The following is a 21,543-nucleotide window of genomic DNA, read 5'->3' as shown; positions in this document are numbered from 1 at the left end:
AACCTTTCCTGGTCACCAACCGCCGTGGCAGAGTGGAGACACTAAGAGAAGGACCCTCCAACCTCACCCCCGGCCGCCAGACATTCTCATGCGAGTGTGAAGAGGGGAGAGCGTCTCCGCCATTTCCAGACTTTCCGAGGAGCCCCAGCACAAAATGCTGGTCAAAGTTTAGTCAGGGATATACTTCGGCTTTTAAAAATGCTTCTGTGCTGTCGTCCTGGAAAAAACTCTTAAAATCCAGTGCTGGCCATTTTTTATGAACAAAACCTAAATGATTTTGGCTGGTTGGAATAATTAAGTAGTAACATGTAGTCAATTCTAATTCTCCTCAGCTAGGAAAACCATTCAACTTAAGAGATGGCAACATTCAGGGCAAGCTGGCATGCACCTAGGAGGTTCAAGCAAGTGTTTCTTCATGGAGGAAACTTTACAATTGGTGAAAAAGTTTTTTACTGAGAAAACTGTCACACGTATATAAATGCTGAACAAATCCTCACATATCCAGGGCCCAGTGTGAGTGATTACCAGTGATTCCATCTTAAAACTGGAACTTAAGAGATAATATCTAATGTATTCACTGATGCCTTTTGAGAGACAGGCACCTACAGAACGGCATTCCCCTTGGGGAGAAGCAGACACTTTTAGGAGGCCTTACAGTGCAAACCTCAAAATCACAGTGGAAATCACCTAAAATCTGTTGGGTAAAAACAAAGAAGAGGTCATACTGATGTCCTCCTCTGTAAGTAACTTCAGAGAAGGATAGCTCTGCCAAGGTAGTGGACTTTTCTACTTTACTTTTCCCCCTTCTACGAGGAATGATGACAGGAATGCTGAAGTCCCTGAGTCTTTCCAAGGCCCCCTGGAAGGGAAGGAACACAGGAAAGAGGCCACGGGTAAGGGGAGGCCTAGCGGACACATGAGAGCCGCTGAGCAGAAGGGAGGGAAAGCGCAGGTAGGCTCAGAGAGGCGTAAGTGTGTTCTGGACCAGAGTCCCAGAAGGCCTCTGGCGTAGAGACCCAGCACCATCAGCCTGCCTTCGGGATCTGATGAGCCACTGACCCAACCGCCCGCCGCTTCTCCCACGAGCTCCTCACAAGGGCGTCGGCATGGCCGCTGTGTGTCTGCCCCTCCCCAGCTCTCTGTTAAGACAACCCGCTGCAGCAGGTTAACAATACCAGGCGCTAACCTGGCTATGGGAAAGGCCTCTATTCTTGGGAGACAAAACAGACCTTGAGGCAACTAGACGCAAACCTAAGTTAAGAGAGCGTGTCTTGGAGCCTCAAATACTATGAAAACATGAAGTGACTCATGTGGATGGGTGTGGCTTTCCACCAGGGAGAAAGCTGGATTCCCGAGCAGAGGTCTAGAAAGTTCCAATTAAGCAGGCAATGAGGAGGGCTGACCTCACCAAGCTCAGCCGTGAGCTTCAGGCCTGAACACATTAACCAGCCAGGACTCTGTGGTGAGCTTATTAGTCTTACAGTCTATCCCGTGGTCCTTCCTACCCCCTGAGAAGCAGTCACCGTCATCTGACTTCTAATTCACTTGAAAGGAACGTTCATTGCTTTAGGCCTCAATGTGAGCTTCACAACCTGCATGGAACCAGCCATGATTCTATAGAAAACAAAGTAGTCAAGGCCTCTTTCTAAGGCCCGGCCACCTGGAGCTGCATTCTCCAAAAGGGAGCCTTTACAAGTCTCTGAGATCGCAAAAGAGATGAAGGCTAGCCAGAGGCGTACACTGAGGCCAACGGTACCTTGGAGAAAACAATGCTGTCCACGTCTTCACCGGGCGAGTGAAAAAGGTCAGAATCGCTCCCAGATTCTCTTTTAAGGACACCTGGTTTTGAGGCACACTCTCGGCCCAGTCCAACATCCAGGAAGCTGTCACATTCTGAAAAAGAAAATTCATTCAACCACTGCTTAAAAAAAAAAATCAGTTTCTTTTCATTCCAGCCATCAGCCTTTTAAATCGATCGACTACCCAATCTCTCTCTCTTCCTATATTTTTTCTATTTTTTAAAAAAAAATTGATGTATTTTAATTGGAGGCTAATTACTTTACAATATAGTAGTGGTTTCTGCCTTACATTGACATGAATCAGCCATGAGTGTACATGTGTTCCCCTTTCTGAACCCCCCTCTCACCTCCCTTCCCATCCCATCCCTCAGGGTCAGCCCAGTGCACCAGCCCTGAGAGCCCTATCTCATGCATTGAAGCTGGACTGGCGATCTATTTCACATATGATAATATACATGTTTCAATTAAAAAGCTGTAAAGGACACAAATTTAGTGGCTTTCAATTCTCTGTTGATAACCTGAGTCTGTCATATAAATCATGGGCACAAAAATGAAAAAAAGTGATTTAGAACTGTAATAACATCTATGTAGTTAAACATACATCTTTTCCTCTTGGTAGTTAGAGAATTTATTTCTTTTGCTACCAAACTCTGAAGTTCTTCGTTAGGAAACTATGTGATAGGGTGTGCAGGCAATTTCTGTTTTGAGACTTAAGTTCTTTCTGGAAACTCATTACCTTATCAAAATACTAAGATGAAAGACAAAGAGGAAGCATAACTAATAAGCATACCAGTGTATTAAACTTACAGATTTTATTATGCAGTAACAGAAATGTAACTATTTAACTTTTCCTAGATAGAGCTGATATTGGATGAATAATGTGATGAAGAAAAATACATAATCTAGAATCTGTTTTCAGTTCAACAACTAGGATATGAACTCTGGGGAAGCAGACAGAGAGGGGCCTTGACAGAAATATTGTACTGGTGCCTCAAAGAATTCTCTGAGCAACTGAACTGAACTGAAGCAGACGTAAATTAGCTCACTATTTAACCCATTCTCTCCCTTAACTCTGTAACCAAAAGGGACATGTGACCTGGTAACAATAGAGATTAAAACATTGGTACATAGCGATACCAAGAAAGATATCAACCTCCTTCAACAAGTTTTGAAAGATGAAGCGATTCCATTCTAGTTGGCATGATGCATGACTTGGAAAACACATGTAAGTATATCGAATCTTCAGGTGCTACTAAGTGATGAGGGACAGCTGTAGACAAGCTGGCTGCCTGGCAGTTCAAGAGAACTCTACCTGCAGGCTTTGCTTGAAAGGAAATTCAAGAGCAGCTGACAACACAAGATGATGGCAAAACAGAAGACACTAGCAGTTTCGGGCTGTATTCACAGACAAAGCACAGACAGACAGACAGTGTACCAAGTCCCACACGGGGACAGTCTGGCCATGGCCAGCGGGTGTCACCGACACTGCACCGCCACGGCTGGGTCTGTTCCTAGACAAATCAAACTGAAACACTGATAAACGTGGCAATGAGGTCATGAGAGTGGAAACACCCGAGATACATTCAGGCTGCAGAGGAGCTTGAAGAAAATGTGTCTGAGGACGGCTGAAGGCTCGCCCAGTGAAACCAGAGCTTCACTGTAACTAGGCTTCCGGGCCACAGGCTGACAGACACCTGAAGTCATTAGGGTCACTCACTAGAAGGGCTGGAGAAGAATGCCTGCCTGGGGCAAGAGTGGAGGTTGAACTAGATGATGCTAATGTCTCTTTTAATTCTTAGAGTCTATGCTTAGACAATGTGCTTCCCAAGTGGCGCAGCTGTAAAGCGGTAAAGAATTTGCCTGCCAGTGCAGGAGACGCAAGAGTCATAGGTTCAATCCCTGGGTTGGGAAGATCCTCTGGAGAAGGGAATGGCATCCCACTCCAGTATTCTTGCCTGGAGAATCCCATGGACAGAGGATCCTGTCGGGATACAGCCCATGGAGTTGCAAAGAGTCGGACATAACTGAGCATGCATGCACATCACACGTATGTTTAGACAGTAACTGTGTGTGTACGTGTCTGTGTTCAGAGATAATGAGAAGAAAAAGGTTTTCTCATCTAAACTAGTAAGTGATCATTAATAAATTATTAGCCTTGGATTCACATTGATGTTTGACAGGAAACAACAAAATTCTGCAAGGCAATTATCCTTCAATTAAAAAATAAATTTATTAAAAAAAATTATCAGCCCCGGATTAGCCAGGAATCTAAGACAAGGTCAAAAAGGCACTGCACTTATACAGGTCATGAATTACTTGTCAACAAAATTACCTGTTCTGTTAGTGAAGCATCTGACTGGGGACTGGGGATTACCCAAATAAAGAGCTGTTTCATGTTTGTGTGTGGGAGGGGAGGGGGCAGTTTATAATCCTGGGGTAGAAATGAATATATTAAGAGGAAATTTCAACACAGAAGTATTAATACATAAATCACGCCACAGGAATTGAGGTGGGGCTTACAGGTTAATCTGAAAATGTTTCTGCTTAAAGTAGAAAAGCAGTCCATTTCAATCCTGGTCCAAACTGTTTCTATGTGTAGCTCAATGGGAACAGCCCTGCTTTTAAAAGCCTGGAAATCACAGGTATTCTAGAGTTTTGGGTGTTTTTTTTCCCCCCTCACAGTTAGAGTATGTACTAACTTGGGTGGAGTCGGTGGCTGTGATTTTTCTACTTGCTCCCCCCATCCCCCACCATCCCGGCTTTCCCCACTTGGAAAAATAAAAAACTCCACTCTGCGGTTGAGGGGAAAACAGCAGGGGGAGAGGGCTGCCCAAGAGCAGAAAAGGCTGTCACAGCAACTACGCCGAGCCGCTCGCCGCCCAGCTGGCAGGCAAAAGACCACGTCCAGATTCCAGGCTGGAAAACGCAGTAGTCCAAGACATTCTAACGGAAAACTCACAGGGAAGATCCAAACTCGGTCCCGGGAGGAACACCTCACCCAGGGAACGAACCCGAGTCTGGGATGGGATACGGCGCTGACTGTCGAGCTGGGGCGGAGGCAAGAGGATGAAAACAAGGAAAAGGAGAGCAGAGGACCTGAAGGCGTTATGAAACCCCCACAGACGGAAGTGCGGGGACCCTCAGCTCACGTGTGCTGGCAGGCTTTCAAAATGAATGGAATCTTTCCTCGTAATCCATAAGGTGGAGCAGGTATCCATAAGGTATAAACAGGAACAACCACTGCTGGGTTTAGATGGAGTGAGGTGGCTTAAATCCGGATCTGACTACTAAAAGACCCCCAGGCAAGAAGTCATTCTTGACCTCTAAGAGGCCTTACCAATGAAATAGGATAGTACGGCCCTCCCTAAAATAGTTGTAGTGATGGTGAGAAAGAATTTATACACTTAGTAATGGATATCTGCACCTTGGCACACAGCAGGCATAATATGATACACACACCTACTGGGGTTAACGCTTCATTAACCTATAACTTGTGATCTGACAAAAGTCTGGTAAGGACATGACAGTTTGTGGTGGGTCAGTCCGATTTTATGACCGGTTTATAAATCTGTCTCTTACTTTTGTGCCCTGAGCCACCACCTTTTTAAAAGCAAGCAAAATGTAATGTGCACTTTCAAAGTGCTTATCAAGTCACTTGGGCTTAAATTTTACATATGCAAACAAATTACAGTTGGGGAAGGGTAGGAAAACTTAGCAGCAGCCTGCTCACTGGGCTTTGCTGAACTATGTTAACCGTAATCCATGTGCACTTATTTCTACTTAAATAAGTGTGCATTTATCCTGGACTGAAGATTATACAAGTGAAAGAAAGTGAAAGTGTTAGTCGCTCAGTCATGTCCCACTCTTTGCAACCCCATGGACTCTAGCCCACCAGGCTCCTCTGTCCATAGGATTCTCCAGGCAAGAATGGAGAATGAGTGGATTGCCATTTCCTTCTCCAGGGGATCTTCCTGACCCAGGGATCGAACACGGGTGTCCCACACTGTGGGCAGATTCTTTACCTCTGAGTCTCTAGGAAAGCCTGAAGAGTATGCAAAGTGACGTTAAATAAAGGTTATTATCTTATTTAGTCTAACACTATTGTTCTCTTGAGCTTTTGTTTAAAAGCAAAAGAAAGAAACCTACATGATTGAACGTATCTAGAATTCACAAGAAACTATGCCTACAATCATAATCTCAGGCCTGAAGTTCAGGAGCATAATTCAGGATTTTGTTAAACTGAGGTTTAAAAAGATTCGAAAGAATCAGTCTTTCAGGGGGCTGCGGTATGGAGAAAGTCAACGATATTTAAGATTATGCCCTGGGGAAAATGCTCAGGGGTTCAAATTCACCTCTTTTAAGGAGTAAAAATAAACTATGGCATGTGGCGAACCTTCCTGTGAATATTCTAACTGTGAGGCAACCTCTACAGGGCAAACAACTTCACAGCTTGAGTGGCTGAGAATAATTACACTTCTAGAAAAAGCTCCTAGCAGCTAAGGAACTAAAACAGAGTGAGTAGTATACTTTCAAGTCGAAGATTCTAGGGGATTAGATGGGGAATGGGTCAGTTACATCTGTGAGCAAGGTCAATCTTACAATATTTGGAGACCCTAAACACAACAATAGCATAATAATATTCTTTAACTTCTGTATGAGAGAAAAATAGAAAGAAAAAAAAAAGTTATTCTCATATTTGTTTCCAGCACTTTCTTTGGAGCAAAGTCAGAGGGTTGAGAATCAGCAGGACACTTCTCTTTAGGAAGAGGATTTGAACCATCTTGTTCTTAAATTTCCTCCTACTACCATACATCCACAGCTAAACTGTTTCTAAAATGACCAGCAAATGAGAACTCAGTAATTTTTAAAGCAAGTCAGGAAAAACTGAAAAGGTTAACAGAGGTTTTGTTGGGTAAAGCAGACTCAAGAGCCCAAAACGCAAATTACCAGCTGCAAGAACAGGCGTAGGGTACTTGAGTTACTCACCAGTCATCTGGACTCTTCCCTTAAGGAAAGCCAGTAGGCTTCAGGGATGGAAGACAACAGAGCACAGACATCGGGAACAAACCTTGCGTCACAGTGAATTAGTGGCTCAACGAGGGTGAAAAGTCAGGACTCCTAACGACCACAACACATGCACTGTGTCATCAACCACCGAGGTCTTAAGGGCCTTTTACCCTCATCTAATGTCACTAGTACCTCGTGGGTGCTTAAGGAGAGCCTCAACTGCTGACAGTATTTCCAAAGATTACGATTCTCAATCTAGGCTACACAGCAGAGGAACCAAAGGCTCTTTTAGAGATCTGATGCTCAGACCACACCTCAGCCTAACTAAATTGGAATCGCCAGGGGGTAGGACCCAGACATCAGTATATTTTTAAAGCTCCCCAGGTAATTTCAATGCGCAGCCAAAATCAAGAGACCTGAGATTAGTCCTTAATAACATATATTTATAGTTTTATCATATTAAGAAACCATTATCACATGTACATATATTTGCCTTCACAGGTGAATTAATCAACCATAAAGCCACCTGTGGAAACTTACTACTAAAATGAAATTTAGGTAATTACACATTCATTTTCAGCTGTGAATAGATAAAAGGCCTAGAAACCCAAATCACGTAATACTCTTCTCACTTATCCCACTAATGCTCATGAAGATTGCCAACATTCTGCAATAGAGTGGGATGGTGGCTCTGGAAAAGGGACATTTTGGATGCAGTTATTCAAGCAAACCGGAAGATGGAGAATCCCCGCTTACCTGGGCTCTGCGTGGGAGCCAGAAGAGATGCTGTGTCAGGGCACGGCTCAATGGTACACCAGTTTTCTCGGTTTATCTGAAGGGAAAGAAAGAGAGATTGAGTAAAAGTCATGCGTAAAAAAGCAAAACGGAAAAAGACATACAAAGAGGAAGATCATGGTGCAGACAAGGGTGAAATAAAAAAAAGAAGTTAACAGGTAAAATGGATCAAATGTTGAACTATGTATTTCACATCCTGGTTTGCAAGTCAGAAAAAAAGTGCAAAAATAACTCCTGTTTATTCAAGGATCACTGTACTTTGGGTATCAGGTTAAGAATTCTACATACATTATTTCAATTCATCCTAATAATTCTACATATATCATTTTATTTAATCCCCACACTAGCTCGAAGAAGTTTGTATTATTTCTCTTGCCAAAAAATAACTAGGCTTGGAGGACCTACACTTGTCAATTTCTGATCTTTGATGAGAAGATGCTAAACTATATGGGTGAGAAAGAACAACAGGTTTCCTAAACATGCTAAGCAAATAAGGTAGAAAGTTATGGGGCATTCTGTCAAATTACAACTGTCTGACAAAGAGCAAATGCAAGAAATTAAACTGCTTGCAAATCAACTATGCAAACCTAGAGCCACAGGAAACAAACACCAAATCATTGACTTGCTTCAGCTCTTTTCCCAGTAGAGAGGAATGGAGGCTGGGACCAGAGGCCATCAGTGTTTCAACTCCTGGTGTGTTACAGAATGATGCCAAAAATTTGAAAGTGATCCTTGAATGGAAAAGAATATTCAGCAGGGTCCCTGGGATTATGCAAGTATCCCCTTTCAAAATGCAATCTGAGTGAGTATAAGGAGGAAACCTCAAATTCAGTAATCTTAACAAACCCAATCCCCATCTTTCAAAGAATGGAAACAGCAAATTTTCCTTAAAAAACAAAACAGACCCTAATGAGAGAGGGATTTTCTGACTGTGAACTGCACCTCATTTGAAACGAGCCAAACTTCACTTCCAGTGAAGAAAGTTTCACTGTCAACAGGAAAAGCAAGAGTCCATAATTACTGTACTTTTGCTACATGAACATAGCAACAAATTTTAAAGAGATAACGGACATTTTAAAAGCAGACCCTTTAACAACAGTGAAGAATGCCGAGCCACTCTGAATTATCATGACATTGCTCTCTCCCAGTCCATGATCTTCAACACCTCTCCACTCAACATTTTAGGAAACTTTGTTCAAACTCTTGATCTGAGAATGTTTTCATCACCTTTTCAGATGTTACTCAATAGCTAATGAGTAAACAGAATTTTCTTCATCGTCAATACTTGAGGGACAAATTGACGTCACTTTTCATGTCATTTTAGGCATTTGTGTGTAACAGAAAATGAGTTACACATTTTGCAAAATAATATATAAATAATACAAAAATAATGTATTATTTAACAAAAAAGTGGAGTATTATTTGAAATAATGTATCATAAATATTGAAAGAAAGAAAATTAAATCAAATCCCTTTAATGAAACACTGATTTCTGAATAACAATGACGAGAACATACTGGTGATGAGAGACAACTCCTCAAGAATCTCCCTGTGCGTGTCTAGTGAGCAAAGGACACTGCCTGCCCTTTCATTCCAGGTTGTCTTGTTACAAATGTCTCCATGTGGCACAGCCTGGGGAGATAGAGATACTGTTTCTTTCTGTGTGAATACAGATGTGTGAAGTCAGAACAACAGTGAGGCAGGCTTATGCACACAGTAAAACCTCAGGGGTCCCACGGCTGTGACACAGCATCTCCCTGGCCCCCTGTGTTGCCCCCCGGAGCAGAGCAGCCGGCAGCACCAATAAGAAGCTGATGCTCAGGGTGCTTTTGACTTCAGACAGCAGCCATGAAACTGTCAGGCTGACCTGGTAGCTTGCAAGTAGGGTGAAATCTCAGACCCCATCACAGTTTTGACAGTTCAGTTCAGGTCAGTTGACAAGCTCAGACGGTAAAGCCTACAATGCGGGACACCCAGTTTCGGGACGATTCCCCTAGAGAAGGAAATAGTAACCCACTCCAGTATTCATGCCTGGAAAATCCCATGGACCAAGGAGCCTGGGTGTTACAGTCCATGGGGTCGCGAAGAGTCGGACACGACTGAGCGACTTCACTTCAGTTGACAACTAGTATATATTAAATACTACTGCTATACTTAAAGGTAGTAGTGACCAAAAATCTCCTGATGACACCTATATGGTGAAAAGCTTTAATCTGATTCAATGTTTCGAGTGGTTATGCAGGAGTGATCATAAAAAGACAACTAATATCCACTCTAACTTTTCTATAGGTTCCTGAGTCTTCTTTAATGACTATCAATCAGCTATACCCCAATACAAAATGTCTGTGGTGCTAAAAAATAAAATTAAAACTTAAAGAACGAAACCAACACTGGAACATTTTGTTAATTAAACTCCAGACTTTGGATTTCATTCCTTTTTCCATTAATGTTCTTTACTGTTCCATGATCCAATCCAGGGTCAGCTAGTTCAGTTCAGTTGCTCAGTCATGTCCTACTCTTTGCGACCCTGTGAACTGTAGCACGCCAGGCCTCCCTGTTCATCACCAACTCCGGGAGCTTACTCAAACTCATGTCCATTGAGTTGGTGATGCCATCCAGCCATCTTATCCTCTGTCGTCCCCTTCTCCTCCCGCCTTCAATCTTTCCCAGCATCAGAGTCTTTTTCAATGAGTCAGTTCTTCGCATCAGGTGGCCAAAGAACTGAAGTTCCAGCTTCAGCATCAGTCCTTCCAATGAATATTCAGGACTGATTTCCTTTAGGATGGACTGGTTGGATTTCCTTACAGTCCAAGGGCCTCTCAAGAGTCTTCTCCAACACAACAGTTCAAAAGCATCAATTCTTCAGTGCTCAGCTTTCTTTATAGTTCAATTCTCACATCCAACATGACTACTGGAAAAACTATATAGCCTTGTCTAGATGGACCTTTGCTGGCAAAGTAATGTCTCTGCTTTTTAATACGCTGTCTAGGTTGGTCATAGCTTTTCTGCCAAGGAGCAAGCGTCTTAATTTCAGGGCTGCAGTCACCATCTGCAGTAATCTTGGAGTCCCCAAAAATAAAGTGTCTCACTGTTCCAGTTCTAACTGTCGCTTCTTGACCTGCATATAGATTTCTCAGGAGGCATGTCAGGTGGTCTGGTGTTCCCATCTCTTAAAGAATTTTCCACAGTTTGTTGTGATCCACACAGTCAAAGGCTTTGGCATAGTCAAGTAAAGCAGAAGTAGATATTTTTCTGGAACTCTTTTGCTTTTTGATGATTCAACAGATATTGGCAATCCAGCATACCACATCGCATTTTGTGTGTGTATTTGCACATTTTTGTGCATAATTTCACATTTTGTGCAATTTTGCATTTTAAGACCTTTATTGAAATATTTGACAAGGGTTTGTATAGTCAAAGCTATGGTTTTTCCAGTAATTATGTACAGATGTGAGAGTTGGGCCATAAACAAGGCCAAGCATGAAAGAATTGATGCTTTCCAGTTGTGGTGCTGAAGAAGACTCGAAAGTCCCTTGAACTGCAAGGAGATCAAACCAGTCAATCCTAAAAGAAATAAACCCTGAATACTCATCAGAAGGACTGGTGCTGAAGCTCCAGTATTTTGGCCACCTGATGCAGAGTCGACTCACTGGAAAAGACCCTGATCCTGGGAAAGATCGAAGGCAGGAGAAGGGGATGACAGAGGATGAGATCATTGAATAGCATCACTAATTAAATGGACAAGAGTTTGAGCAAGCTCTGGAAGACAGTGAAGGACAGGAAAGTCTGACGTGCTATTGTCCATGGGGTTGCAGAGTCAGACACGACTTAGCGACTGAACAACAACAAATTGAAACATAAATCATATCCTCTAAAACTCATCTATTTAACAATTAAATAGCTTGTTCAATGGTCTAGTGTCTTAATACAGTTGGGAAACCATGGCCACTATCTAATTTTAGAACATTTTCACAGCACAAAAAAGAAACCTTGAATCCATCAGTAGTCACACACTACCCCAAACCCCTCCCCTCCCAGTTCCAGGCAACCATTAATCTATGTTCTATTTCTATGTATTTGCCTACTCTGGACATCTTGTATAAATGGAATCATACATTTTGATGTCTTTGGTTACTGGCTTCTTGCACTTAGCTTTTAAGGTTCAAGGCTTTCAAAGTTCATCTGTGTCTTAGCATTTATCAGTACTGTACTCTACTGCCAAATAATCCATAACACTACATGGATATGCCCACATTTTGTTTGTTTATTCTTCAGCTGATAGACATGTGGGCTGTTTTCACTTTCTGGCTGTTATGAATAATCCTGTCATGAATATCCATATACGAGCATAGGACATGTTCCACTTCTTTTGGGTATACACCTAAGGGTGGAACAGCTATGTCACGTGATGATAACTTTACGTTTAATAAAGTCTGAGGGTTTGCCAGACTTTTCCAGACCGGCCGTGCCATTTGACATTCCTACCACCAATGTCCGAGTGATCTGATTTCTCCACACCCTTGCCAACACCTGCTACTGCTCTTACCTGTGTTTAGATGTATCCAACTTGGCAGGTGTGAATGGTATCTCAGGTGAGTATATGAGATACACTTTCAACTTTTCCTTTTTTAAAATATATGTATTTTACCAAAGTACAGTTGACTTACAATGCTTCAGGAGCACAGCAAGGTGATTCAGTTATACACATACACATGTATTATTTTTGAAATTATTTCCTATTATAGCTTATTACAAGATACTGACTGTAGTTCCCTGTGCCATACAGTAAGCCTCTGTTGCTGGTTGCACTTTTTTAAATTAGAAATCTAGCATTCTATTCCTACTAAGTAGAATCAAAATGTCCTAAATTTTTTAGTAGGCAAAAATTCGTAAGTTTTCTAAAAATATATACATTATACATATTATTTATATATATGTAAACAGAAGTTTTTCTACTAAGCTTGATAGAGGCATGAGGAAAAAAATCTTAAAAGAGATGGAGAAACTGGAAAACAAACTAAATGAAATCAGAGCACTGAATATGAAATGGAAAAAGTGAAACAAACTAGATGAGAGTAAATAAAACATGATCATGTAGTTCAGCTGGTTTTAAACATGACTACTCATTAGAAACATACTTCCAACTTTTCATTCTTTTAAAATGGAAACTATTTTTTAATCTATTGATTACTTTCTAGGAAAGGAAGACTCTATGAAGACATAATGCTAAACATCCTCAGATTCCTTTCCTTCTCTTATTAAATAAAATACTAAATATCTTCAATGTATCAAAACATTTGTGTTAAGCCTTAAAAGCAGAAGTAGTAAAAGAACTGAGTCCTCAAAGAACTCAGTGGGTGTGAGAGAGATGTGGAAAAATTAAGTAAGTAACTCTTCCACAGCATTCTGCACACATTAGGCCCTGAAATGAGGGTGGACAAAGTGTCCTGTGATCAGGAGAAGTGGGAATCAGATCTGAAATGCTTTCTACATTGCTGCCCAGGTCACAAATGTAACACACAGAAACACTGGGCCAGATAACAACTCCTCTCTTCCACTTTACACAAGGCATTATTGCACAATATATGTGGGGGAGGAGCCGGCGACTGCCACACTGTACAGGCAGAAGAATTCAGAGATTAGAGTTTCACGGAAGTTAAGAAAAGCCGAGGGCTGAAGAGAGAAGGTAGGACCACGGTGTCAACTGCTGCTGAGGAGTTGGAACTGATAAATCTTTAAAAAGAAGTCACTGAATTGGGCAACCGTGAGGTTTATGGTGACTCTGGAAAGAAGAGTTTGAAATAAGACAGGTGATACCAGAATTAAAACTGTAAAACATCTCATTATATTTCTAAATTGATGGTACCTTCAAGTTTGCAGACTACCGTTGCCTGGATGGGACCTGATGCCTGTCCCATTGGGAGGCACATCGCCATTTTTGAGATGAGGCATCACGGGTGAGGCTAGATTTGGGGATGGTAGATTTATGTGCCAACTATATTGTACTGGTAACTGCATCTATTCAAAAGACCGTAAGCACCTTGAGAAGTGAATCCTATCTTCAAAATTTCCACAGATCTCCCCATGAGTAGAGAGCAGATGCTTAATGAAAATTCTTTGAATTTACTATCCTCAATGATATTTAAGGAAAGAACTAAAGGGAGAACCTTTATGATTATCACTCTGCCTCCCTTCAGCAGATCCATTAGAAAGTGGGGCGGGCACAGGGGGTGAAGGGACTTGAAGGAGGTAACAGTATTTAGAGATGGAGTGAGGACTCATTTTTCCTCACTCCCAGTCCGGTGCTCTTCACCCACCCTTGCAAGTATCTCTTCTCGTTCTTAACTTTTGTCTCAGAATTCAACTGTTTAAACAATTTTTAATAGCAATATGAAACTGAAAAAATCTGGCAAAGGAGCATTGAACATCTCTGGAGATTATTGGCTGGAAAAGAGAGTCACTGCTTAAATTAGACAAAAATATTTAGAAAGTAAAGTATTATAACGAGAAACTAAAATATGAAACTGGGGGTGCCAATTTTCGGAACATCAAAATGCTGTAACTGAAAGAAATGTTTTCTGTTTGTTTGTCTTGGCTTTGTCTGCTTTCAGGAGCCTGCGTTTTCAGTCACTGACAGTTAATTACCAACGACGTGCTGAGCAGGCTCACTGCTTCCAAGTACTCAAGGAAACCTCAGGAAATCTGACAGCTATGCGGCTCCAGGGAGTTCCTTCTGTGGCATCAGGACTCATTCACAAACATTTCAAACTAAAACCTACACTGAAAAGCAGTATGATTTCAGGTAAATCAGAGGCTTCCTCACCAGGAAAGGGTGAGCAAATCTAGCCCAAGAAGACTTCTTCCTATTGCTATCTTGTTGATTAAACCACACAGTGGGCCAGTCAGCTTTTAGGGAGTACCATGCCCACCTTCGGCAAGGAACAGTGCCAAGGTGCAGCAGGGGGAAGACGAGTCGTGAGCCTGGTGACAGTTTGCACGACAGGTCCCACAGTTCACAAGTATGAGGCACCTTCGTTCATCTAAAATGTCAAGGATGGACTTCCCTGGTGGCTCAGTGATTAAGAGTCCTCCCCCCAATGGCAGGAGACATGGGTGTGATCCCTGATCTGGGAAGAGCCCACACGCCGTAGAGCAATGAATCCCGTTGGCCAGAACTACTGTGCTCGGGAGCCTGGGAGTGGCCGCCAGCGAGCCCACGTGCTGCACGGACCCACATCCACGTGCCCTAGAGCCTGTGCTCTGCAACGAGAGAAGCCACAGAAGAGAGAAACCCACAACCAGAGAGGAGCCCCCAACTGAATAAAAGCCCATGCACCAATGAAGAAGATCCAGCTTGGCCAGAAATAAACACATGAAGTATAAGGCATCAAGGGTTATACCTGCATCCACACCCTAGGACAATGCATATAACCATATGGACCCACGGATTACCAGAGCTCATGAAATAACTCCACAGCCATGGACTACAGACTGGGTAGTACTGATTAGCTTGTGAAACAGAATAAGTACATGAGTACCTGAAACCCAAAGAGGTAAGGGAGTCTCTAGTATAGAGAAAGGTAATTTCTGGCTCAGAGATTTGGGGCAAGCTTAATGAGGCTGGTGGTATAGAAAGTGGGCCCTCCAAGGGGGAAGTGTGCCTAAAAGGGAGATGGTGACACTGGGAATTCCTGCCATGGAAAAAAAGAGGCTGAGCAAGGCCGCCAGGACACTTCAGAGCTGGAGTTCGTGGCCTTTGGCGGCAGAGACTCTGTCAAGGCCTTTGGCGGCAGAGACTCTGTCAAGGATCTGAGGGAAGCCAGGGACCGCTCTTTCCCAGAAACACACGTGTGTGCGTCCAGTCAGTGGTTCTGGAGGTGTCTTCACAACTCAGAGTAGAGACTTCTCCTTACAAGTTCTTGAGGAGCACGAAAAGACCAAGGGTGTCCAGGAGTATGACTGAGGAAAGAACGGGAGACACGGCAGCCGTGAATCTACGCTTTAACCTCCACCAAGGGGAACCCCTGACCCCAGTTACACAAGCAAGGGAGTGGAAAAATCAGTATCATCCTGGGAAAACTGCAGAAAAAACTGCTCCAAGGAAGGCATGCAGGGAACAACCGGGACACAGCCCAGTAAGAGGCGTCTAGGCAGCTCCGGTCCCGAGGTGCGTCCCTGGGCTGGGGACAGGTGGCCCCCGTGGGACACAGAGGAAGCAGCAGGTCAGCGAGCTGCTGCAAAGGGCAGAATCCACAGAAATGAGAGAGAGAGAAAAACCCCACACTGAGAAAAAGACGTAGGAAGTCCAGAGGAGACGGTGATGGTGCCTCTCTTTGACCAGGTTGAGTCTGAAGTGTTAAGATGTCTTTCAGATGCTTAGAAGTTACCGATATTGAAAGACTGGAGCTGGTTTCATCTGCTCTTGAGTAAAAGGTGGTGAGAAGAAAGTCAAATGGAGTGGGAGCCCAATGGACGTGCCCAGAGAGAAGACACGCTGCTGCAGGTGAAGAAACCGGGAAGGCTGGCTCTGTGCAGACGGAAACAGCACAGAAGCGAGTGTGCAGTCACAAAATGAAATAAATCAAAACCACAGTGAGACACCACATCATGGCCATCAGGATGGCTGTTATTTAAACCACGCACACACACATACACACCCTCCAAAACAAAACAACCTCCAGAAAATAACTAGTGTTGGTGAGAATGCAGAGGAACTGAAACCTGTGTGCACGTAAATTCTTGGGAATGTAAAATGTGGAAAACAGTACAGGGGTTCCTCCAAAACTTAAACAGAATCACCATACAATCCAGCAATTCCACTTCTGGGTACACACCCCAAAGAACTGAAAACAGTGCTCATATTTATAAGTCAACACTCACAGCATCACTATTCACAATAGATAAAAGGGGAAAACAACCCAACTGGCCATCAACAGATGAATGGATAAACAAAAGGTAGTATATACACGCAATGGAGCCTTAAAATAAGCACAGAATTCTGACACCTGCTTCCACATGGATAAACCACAAAGACATTATACTCAGTGAAATAGGCCAGTCATGAAAGGACAAATACTGTGCAATGCCACTTATATAAGATACCTAGGGTAGTCAAATTCTGGAGCCAGAAAATAGAACGGTGATTGCCAGGACTGGGGGCAGGGGGAGATGCAGAGTTACTCTTTACTGAGTACGGAGCTTCAGTCTACAAAGACAAAGAAGTTCTGGACAGTGGTGATACAACAGCTGCATGACAAAGTGAACGTACTTGATGCCACTGAACTGTACACTCGTGTGGTGAGTGTTGTTATGTTATGTATTTCCTCATGACAACAAAAACAGAGTGAGTGTGCGGCAGTTCCAGAGAAGCGAGCGTGTTTAGAGAAAAGCGGTCAGGCGGCCCACAGCTGGAAGGAGAGCTGGTGATCCGGGCCAGATGCTACCAGTCGTGGTCAGTGCCATTAGCCAGAGGACAGAGTCCGCAGACACGAGTGTGGGAAGAAGGTCAAACCCGGCATCAGCGTTTCCGACCACACCCTGAACACAGGGACAGCAGCGCCGAGCAGCCCGTAATCACGTGTGACCAACACCGCGCTGAGCGTGTGCAAGCAAGCCGCCCAGGAGGCAGAGGCTGGTCACAAAACCTCTCCCCCTCCTCCCGCCTGCTTTCAGAAACACCGATGTGACCGATAAATCACACCGTCGTTTTGGGTCTATTTGTCAACATCTCCACTGTTTCTCACTCACACAGAGAGATAACTTGAAGGCCACACACCCAACGTGGCTCCTCTGGAACATTTTCAGAGTGCTTGCTACAGACCAGAGAAAATGCCAGGCCCTGATTATACTCATGGTAACACATCTCTTCTCATGGTAGTCTCTTTTCCAAAAGGTGACCTCTAAGACCCAGGTTTCTACATTACTGGATGACAGACTGGTTCTCTGTACCACTGACACTCTTCTTAGCCATCTTGAGGCTAGGTTTGGCAGGAAATTCTGATGGGGGAATTAGCAGAATTAGGAGATGCACTAGAAAGAAACAACAGTGTTGAGATTGCTAATAATTTGAGCTTAAGAGGAAAACAAAGATAATAATTAACAATAATAAGGCCCTTTACCCAGGTGTTGCTCTATGGAATCTTTGAACTAGTAGCAAAATACAAGATTGGCAACTGATTAAATGGGTAGGAGAAGGAGTAGATCAAAATGATTCTGAAATTTTGTTTAGCAAGCAGTTGGAAATGAGGAAAACAGAGACGGTGCCATTAAATACCCACATCTTCTGGGGGAATAAGCCACCCAAAACCACTTTCTGGCTCTGACTCTATTTGCAATTCTTTAGCTAAAAAACAAACTTAGTCCTCTGTCCATGTTGTATCTCCACGGCAATCAGATTGTGGACATTACAGGTACCAAGCATCCAAAGTTCTGGTGAGTTACAGTGCATATGGAACATGGGATGGGAGAAGTTAATTAAAAAAAAAAAATGTTGACCATCCTGGTAATTTTTCATGCCTGTCTTGAAGCCTTGGGTTCCTTGGAATGATCTAAACCACACCTAAACTGTGTTCCCATCAGTCTGAAAATAGAGCTGTACATATTTTCAGTGGAGAGGGAACTGCCTTGTTTTTGGCAGTGTTTCTGCCACTGTTTATATTTGAACATCCTAATAAGACAGCTCATGGTCACACCCAGCCTTCCCAGTCACTGCCTGTACTTACTTCCTCTGCAGATGTCTCAGGAGATGTAGCTGGAGTTCCAAGGCTGCACAAAAGGAAGCAGAGTCCCCACCATCCGGACAGGGCAGCCAACACTTGAGTCAAAAGTCCTTCCAGGGAACCAGACTCCAACTGAGCAGACAGGCAGAGCTGCCTTCAGTCGTCTTTGGCCTCCTAACGCCTTTTGTTGAAACCGGCATGGAAGTGTCTTTGAGCAAGTAAACTTGTTCAAGGATGTGTATTTCCTGGAAGATGACACTGGGCTTACAGACAAACTACTCCTGCGCGCTCACCAATGAGGCCAGGGGGCCTGCCTGAGCATCACGGACGGGAGGAGGTCATCGTCCTCCATACACACAGTGTCCACAAAACACGGTTGCAAACGTTTTCACCATCCATCTGCTACTCTGACTTAAGAGTTACAAAGTATGCTGTCAGTAAATCAGCAGCAGCAGGAAGAATCATGTTGTCACTAGTAGGCAATATTTTTGCAAGTACCCAAAGTAATAAAACTAGTGAAATGGAAATGGTCCCTGGATTAAAGTCAGTAGCTGAACTAGGATTCTGACTTCTTTGTCTTTGAAGAAGACACTTTGTCTTCTTCACATTTCCAAAGTGCTTTGTCTTTGTCTTTGAACAGTCTCTTAATGTGATCGTGAGTTAGCTACCGAACTGTGTGAAGACAAAGGCTCCTCACCAACTTGTATGGGCTTTAGAGGGACTTCCCTGGCAGTCCAGTGGTTAAGAGTCCACCTTCCAATGGAAGGGACTGGGGTTCCATCCCTGGTCAGGGAACTAAGATTCCCACACGCAGAGGGGCAGCTAAGGCGCCAGAACTACTGAGCCGCCCTGCTGCAAACTACGGAGCCCACACGCCACAACTAGAAAATCCTGCACACGCCAATGGGAGCTCTCTTCCTGCAAAGACCCAGTGCAGCCCCCAAACAAAAAGACACAAAACTAGGCCTTTGAAAGATGCTGGCTGAAGAAAATGGGCCTGCTGATACCAAAGGGTGTCTGCCAATGGTTCAAATTCTTCCTTATCCCATTCTGTGCACACGATTCATAGTTACTAGCCATTTACCTACTATAAGAAGCCAGAAGTCACACAGGCACTGGGGGATACTGTGAGGAGTGACATGTATGTATGTGTGTACTGGGATGGCAGAGCCAAGGATACTATTAACCTACTTTATTATTAGAAAAAAAAAAATTCAAGAAGGAGCTAAGACTTCAGCATCTATTGGGTTTGATGATGTGAAGCAATGGCTGATGTGAGGATAAAGACTGGTGTACCCAGCCTTGGGAAAAATCGCAAGGGAAGACTTTGATGCAGAAGAGCTCCCGTGAAAGTCACTGAACAGAACTGACAAAGGGAATGGGTCAGAATGCAGAGTAAGTCTCAGAAAGGAGGGGCATATAACAGAGGATAAGATTTTCAAGTTAATTCACAGTGAATTATTCGGATGCCAGTGGGAAGGAATGGAGTTGTAAACGTTATGATACCAGAAGGACAGGGTCACGGTCCAATCTTGTGATGACTGTCACAACTCACTCATCTCTCTGTTCTTTACCCCAAACATCCCAGCACATTAAGCCCAGTTTGCATACCATGATGCTTTATGAACCCATGCTTACAAATCTTAACAGATTAACTCATCCAACAAACAAAACTTATTGAGCATTTAACACAAATTAGGGACACTGTTTTGAGTGCTTAGACATAATGAAAAGATTAAAAAAAATTTACAAACTCCTTGGTATTTAAAAAAAATTAATCTTCCATTGGGAACATAGTACATGGCCACTTGGGAACTCAAGTAGCACATACATCCACTAAAATATATTTTTAAAAACACTGATTTAAAAAAACTGAAATTCAAAATGGAAGATAGGTGAGGAGGCCACTTCTGAATGAATTAAAAAAAGAAAAAAGTTGTGGGGGAAAGGCTGGTAAAAATGGTGGGTTCATATCTGAATTCAAAGTGCTGTAGAAGGAATCCCCACACCGGGAAAGAAGTGAATGAGATCAACTTTTCATACTGAAAAAGTCTTAGCAGTTAAAACTTTAAAAGATACATATAGATACAGATACACACATTCATGAAATAAAAGTGTTGGCCAACTCAAAGAAGTCTAGGGGACTAAGAAAGAACATGAGCTTTGAAAAGAATTACGTCTGGGGTTGTATCCTATTACCTAGGATGAACTGTGAGAAAATTACCAACTATCCAAAAATGTTTTTCCCCATAAGATGAAACGAACACTAGGGATGTAAATATTAAGTGCCTGCCTGCTGGAGACCACAGAGCCATTCCATCACGCCTGGCCTACCACAATGGCAGCCTAAGAGACTCCCATGTGCCAGAATGATCTTTTGAAAACGTAAGCTGAGAAGTAACATGCCCCGGCAAAGCAGACCCCTCACGATGGGTCGCGGCCTGGCTCTTCCAGGCCCGGCCTGCCCAGTGCTCTCCCATCACCGCGGCCTTCCCCATCCCTCCCCGCCCCAGGGCCTCTGCCAATCCTTCCTAGAGCGCCTTCCCTAGGGGCAGCGCTGGCGTCTTCTAATTCTCGGGAGACCAGTTTTTTAAATGTCAGAACCTCAGAATGATCTACCTGAAATGACTTCCCATCACTTCTTACAGTGCACACTGTTTATTTCTATCAAGTCACTTATAGTAACGTGTACTTTCTGTTTGCCTGTTGCCTGTCTTTAAGCAACACAGGAACTTTGAAGACCCAGTGCCCCTTGGACCGAGCACCATGCCTGACACTGAACAAGTCATTAATACTGTTTTCGTGTAGATCTCCCAGTGACGTGACCTTCTCTGTCTTCAAAGCAAAGAATCAGCACCAAAGTTGCCCACCTCATCTTCCTTAGTTGTAATAAATGCCTGCTTTCTGAGAAGTGAAGTTTCTTCTACTGAAACTCTGGTTATGTAAAGGCAGTAATGGTGCAAAAAAAGAAAAAAGAATACAAACACAAGCACATCCAAAAAACAAAGAGAGCAAGAGAGAGAAAACTAATTATGTCCTTTATGAGCTGTGGCCTTGTGGGGGAAAAAAACAAAACAAAAACACATCACATCACTCAAGTCTTTCACGTTCCTCAGCCGGGCTCAGGAAATGCCTCAAACTTTTCCTAAGAAAAGGAGTCTGGGGTAGGGGTGTGGGGACCACTGCTGCCTGACCAATCGTCTCAAATGAACGTATATAAAAGT

At 43.3% G+C, this 21,543-nt stretch overlaps 1 protein-coding gene across 8 annotated transcripts in view; it reads right to left on the bottom strand.

Moving 5' to 3' along the window:
• AKAP13 (A-kinase anchoring protein 13) overlaps nucleotides 1-21,543 on the bottom strand; it is a 314,908-nt gene that overhangs the window by 88,190 nt on the left and 205,175 nt on the right. For all 8 annotated transcript variants that reach the window (XM_065906801.1, XM_065906802.1, XM_065906803.1 and 5 more), the window contains 2 exons: nucleotides 7,563-7,638; nucleotides 1,757-1,893 (listed from right to left, as the gene is read on the bottom strand). In XM_065906801.1, the coding sequence (XP_065762873.1) occupies nucleotides 1,757-1,893; nucleotides 7,563-7,638 (213 nt within the window). The remainder of the gene's footprint in view (nucleotides 1-1,756; nucleotides 1,894-7,562; nucleotides 7,639-21,543) is intronic.

This window comes from Muntiacus reevesi, chromosome 15 (genome assembly GCF_963930625.1).
Source record: "Muntiacus reevesi chromosome 15, mMunRee1.1, whole genome shotgun sequence".
NCBI lineage: Eukaryota > Metazoa > Chordata > Mammalia > Artiodactyla > Cervidae > Muntiacus > Muntiacus reevesi.
The sequence above is the reverse complement of the archived record's forward strand: the minus strand, read 5'-3'. Positions and strand labels throughout refer to the sequence as shown.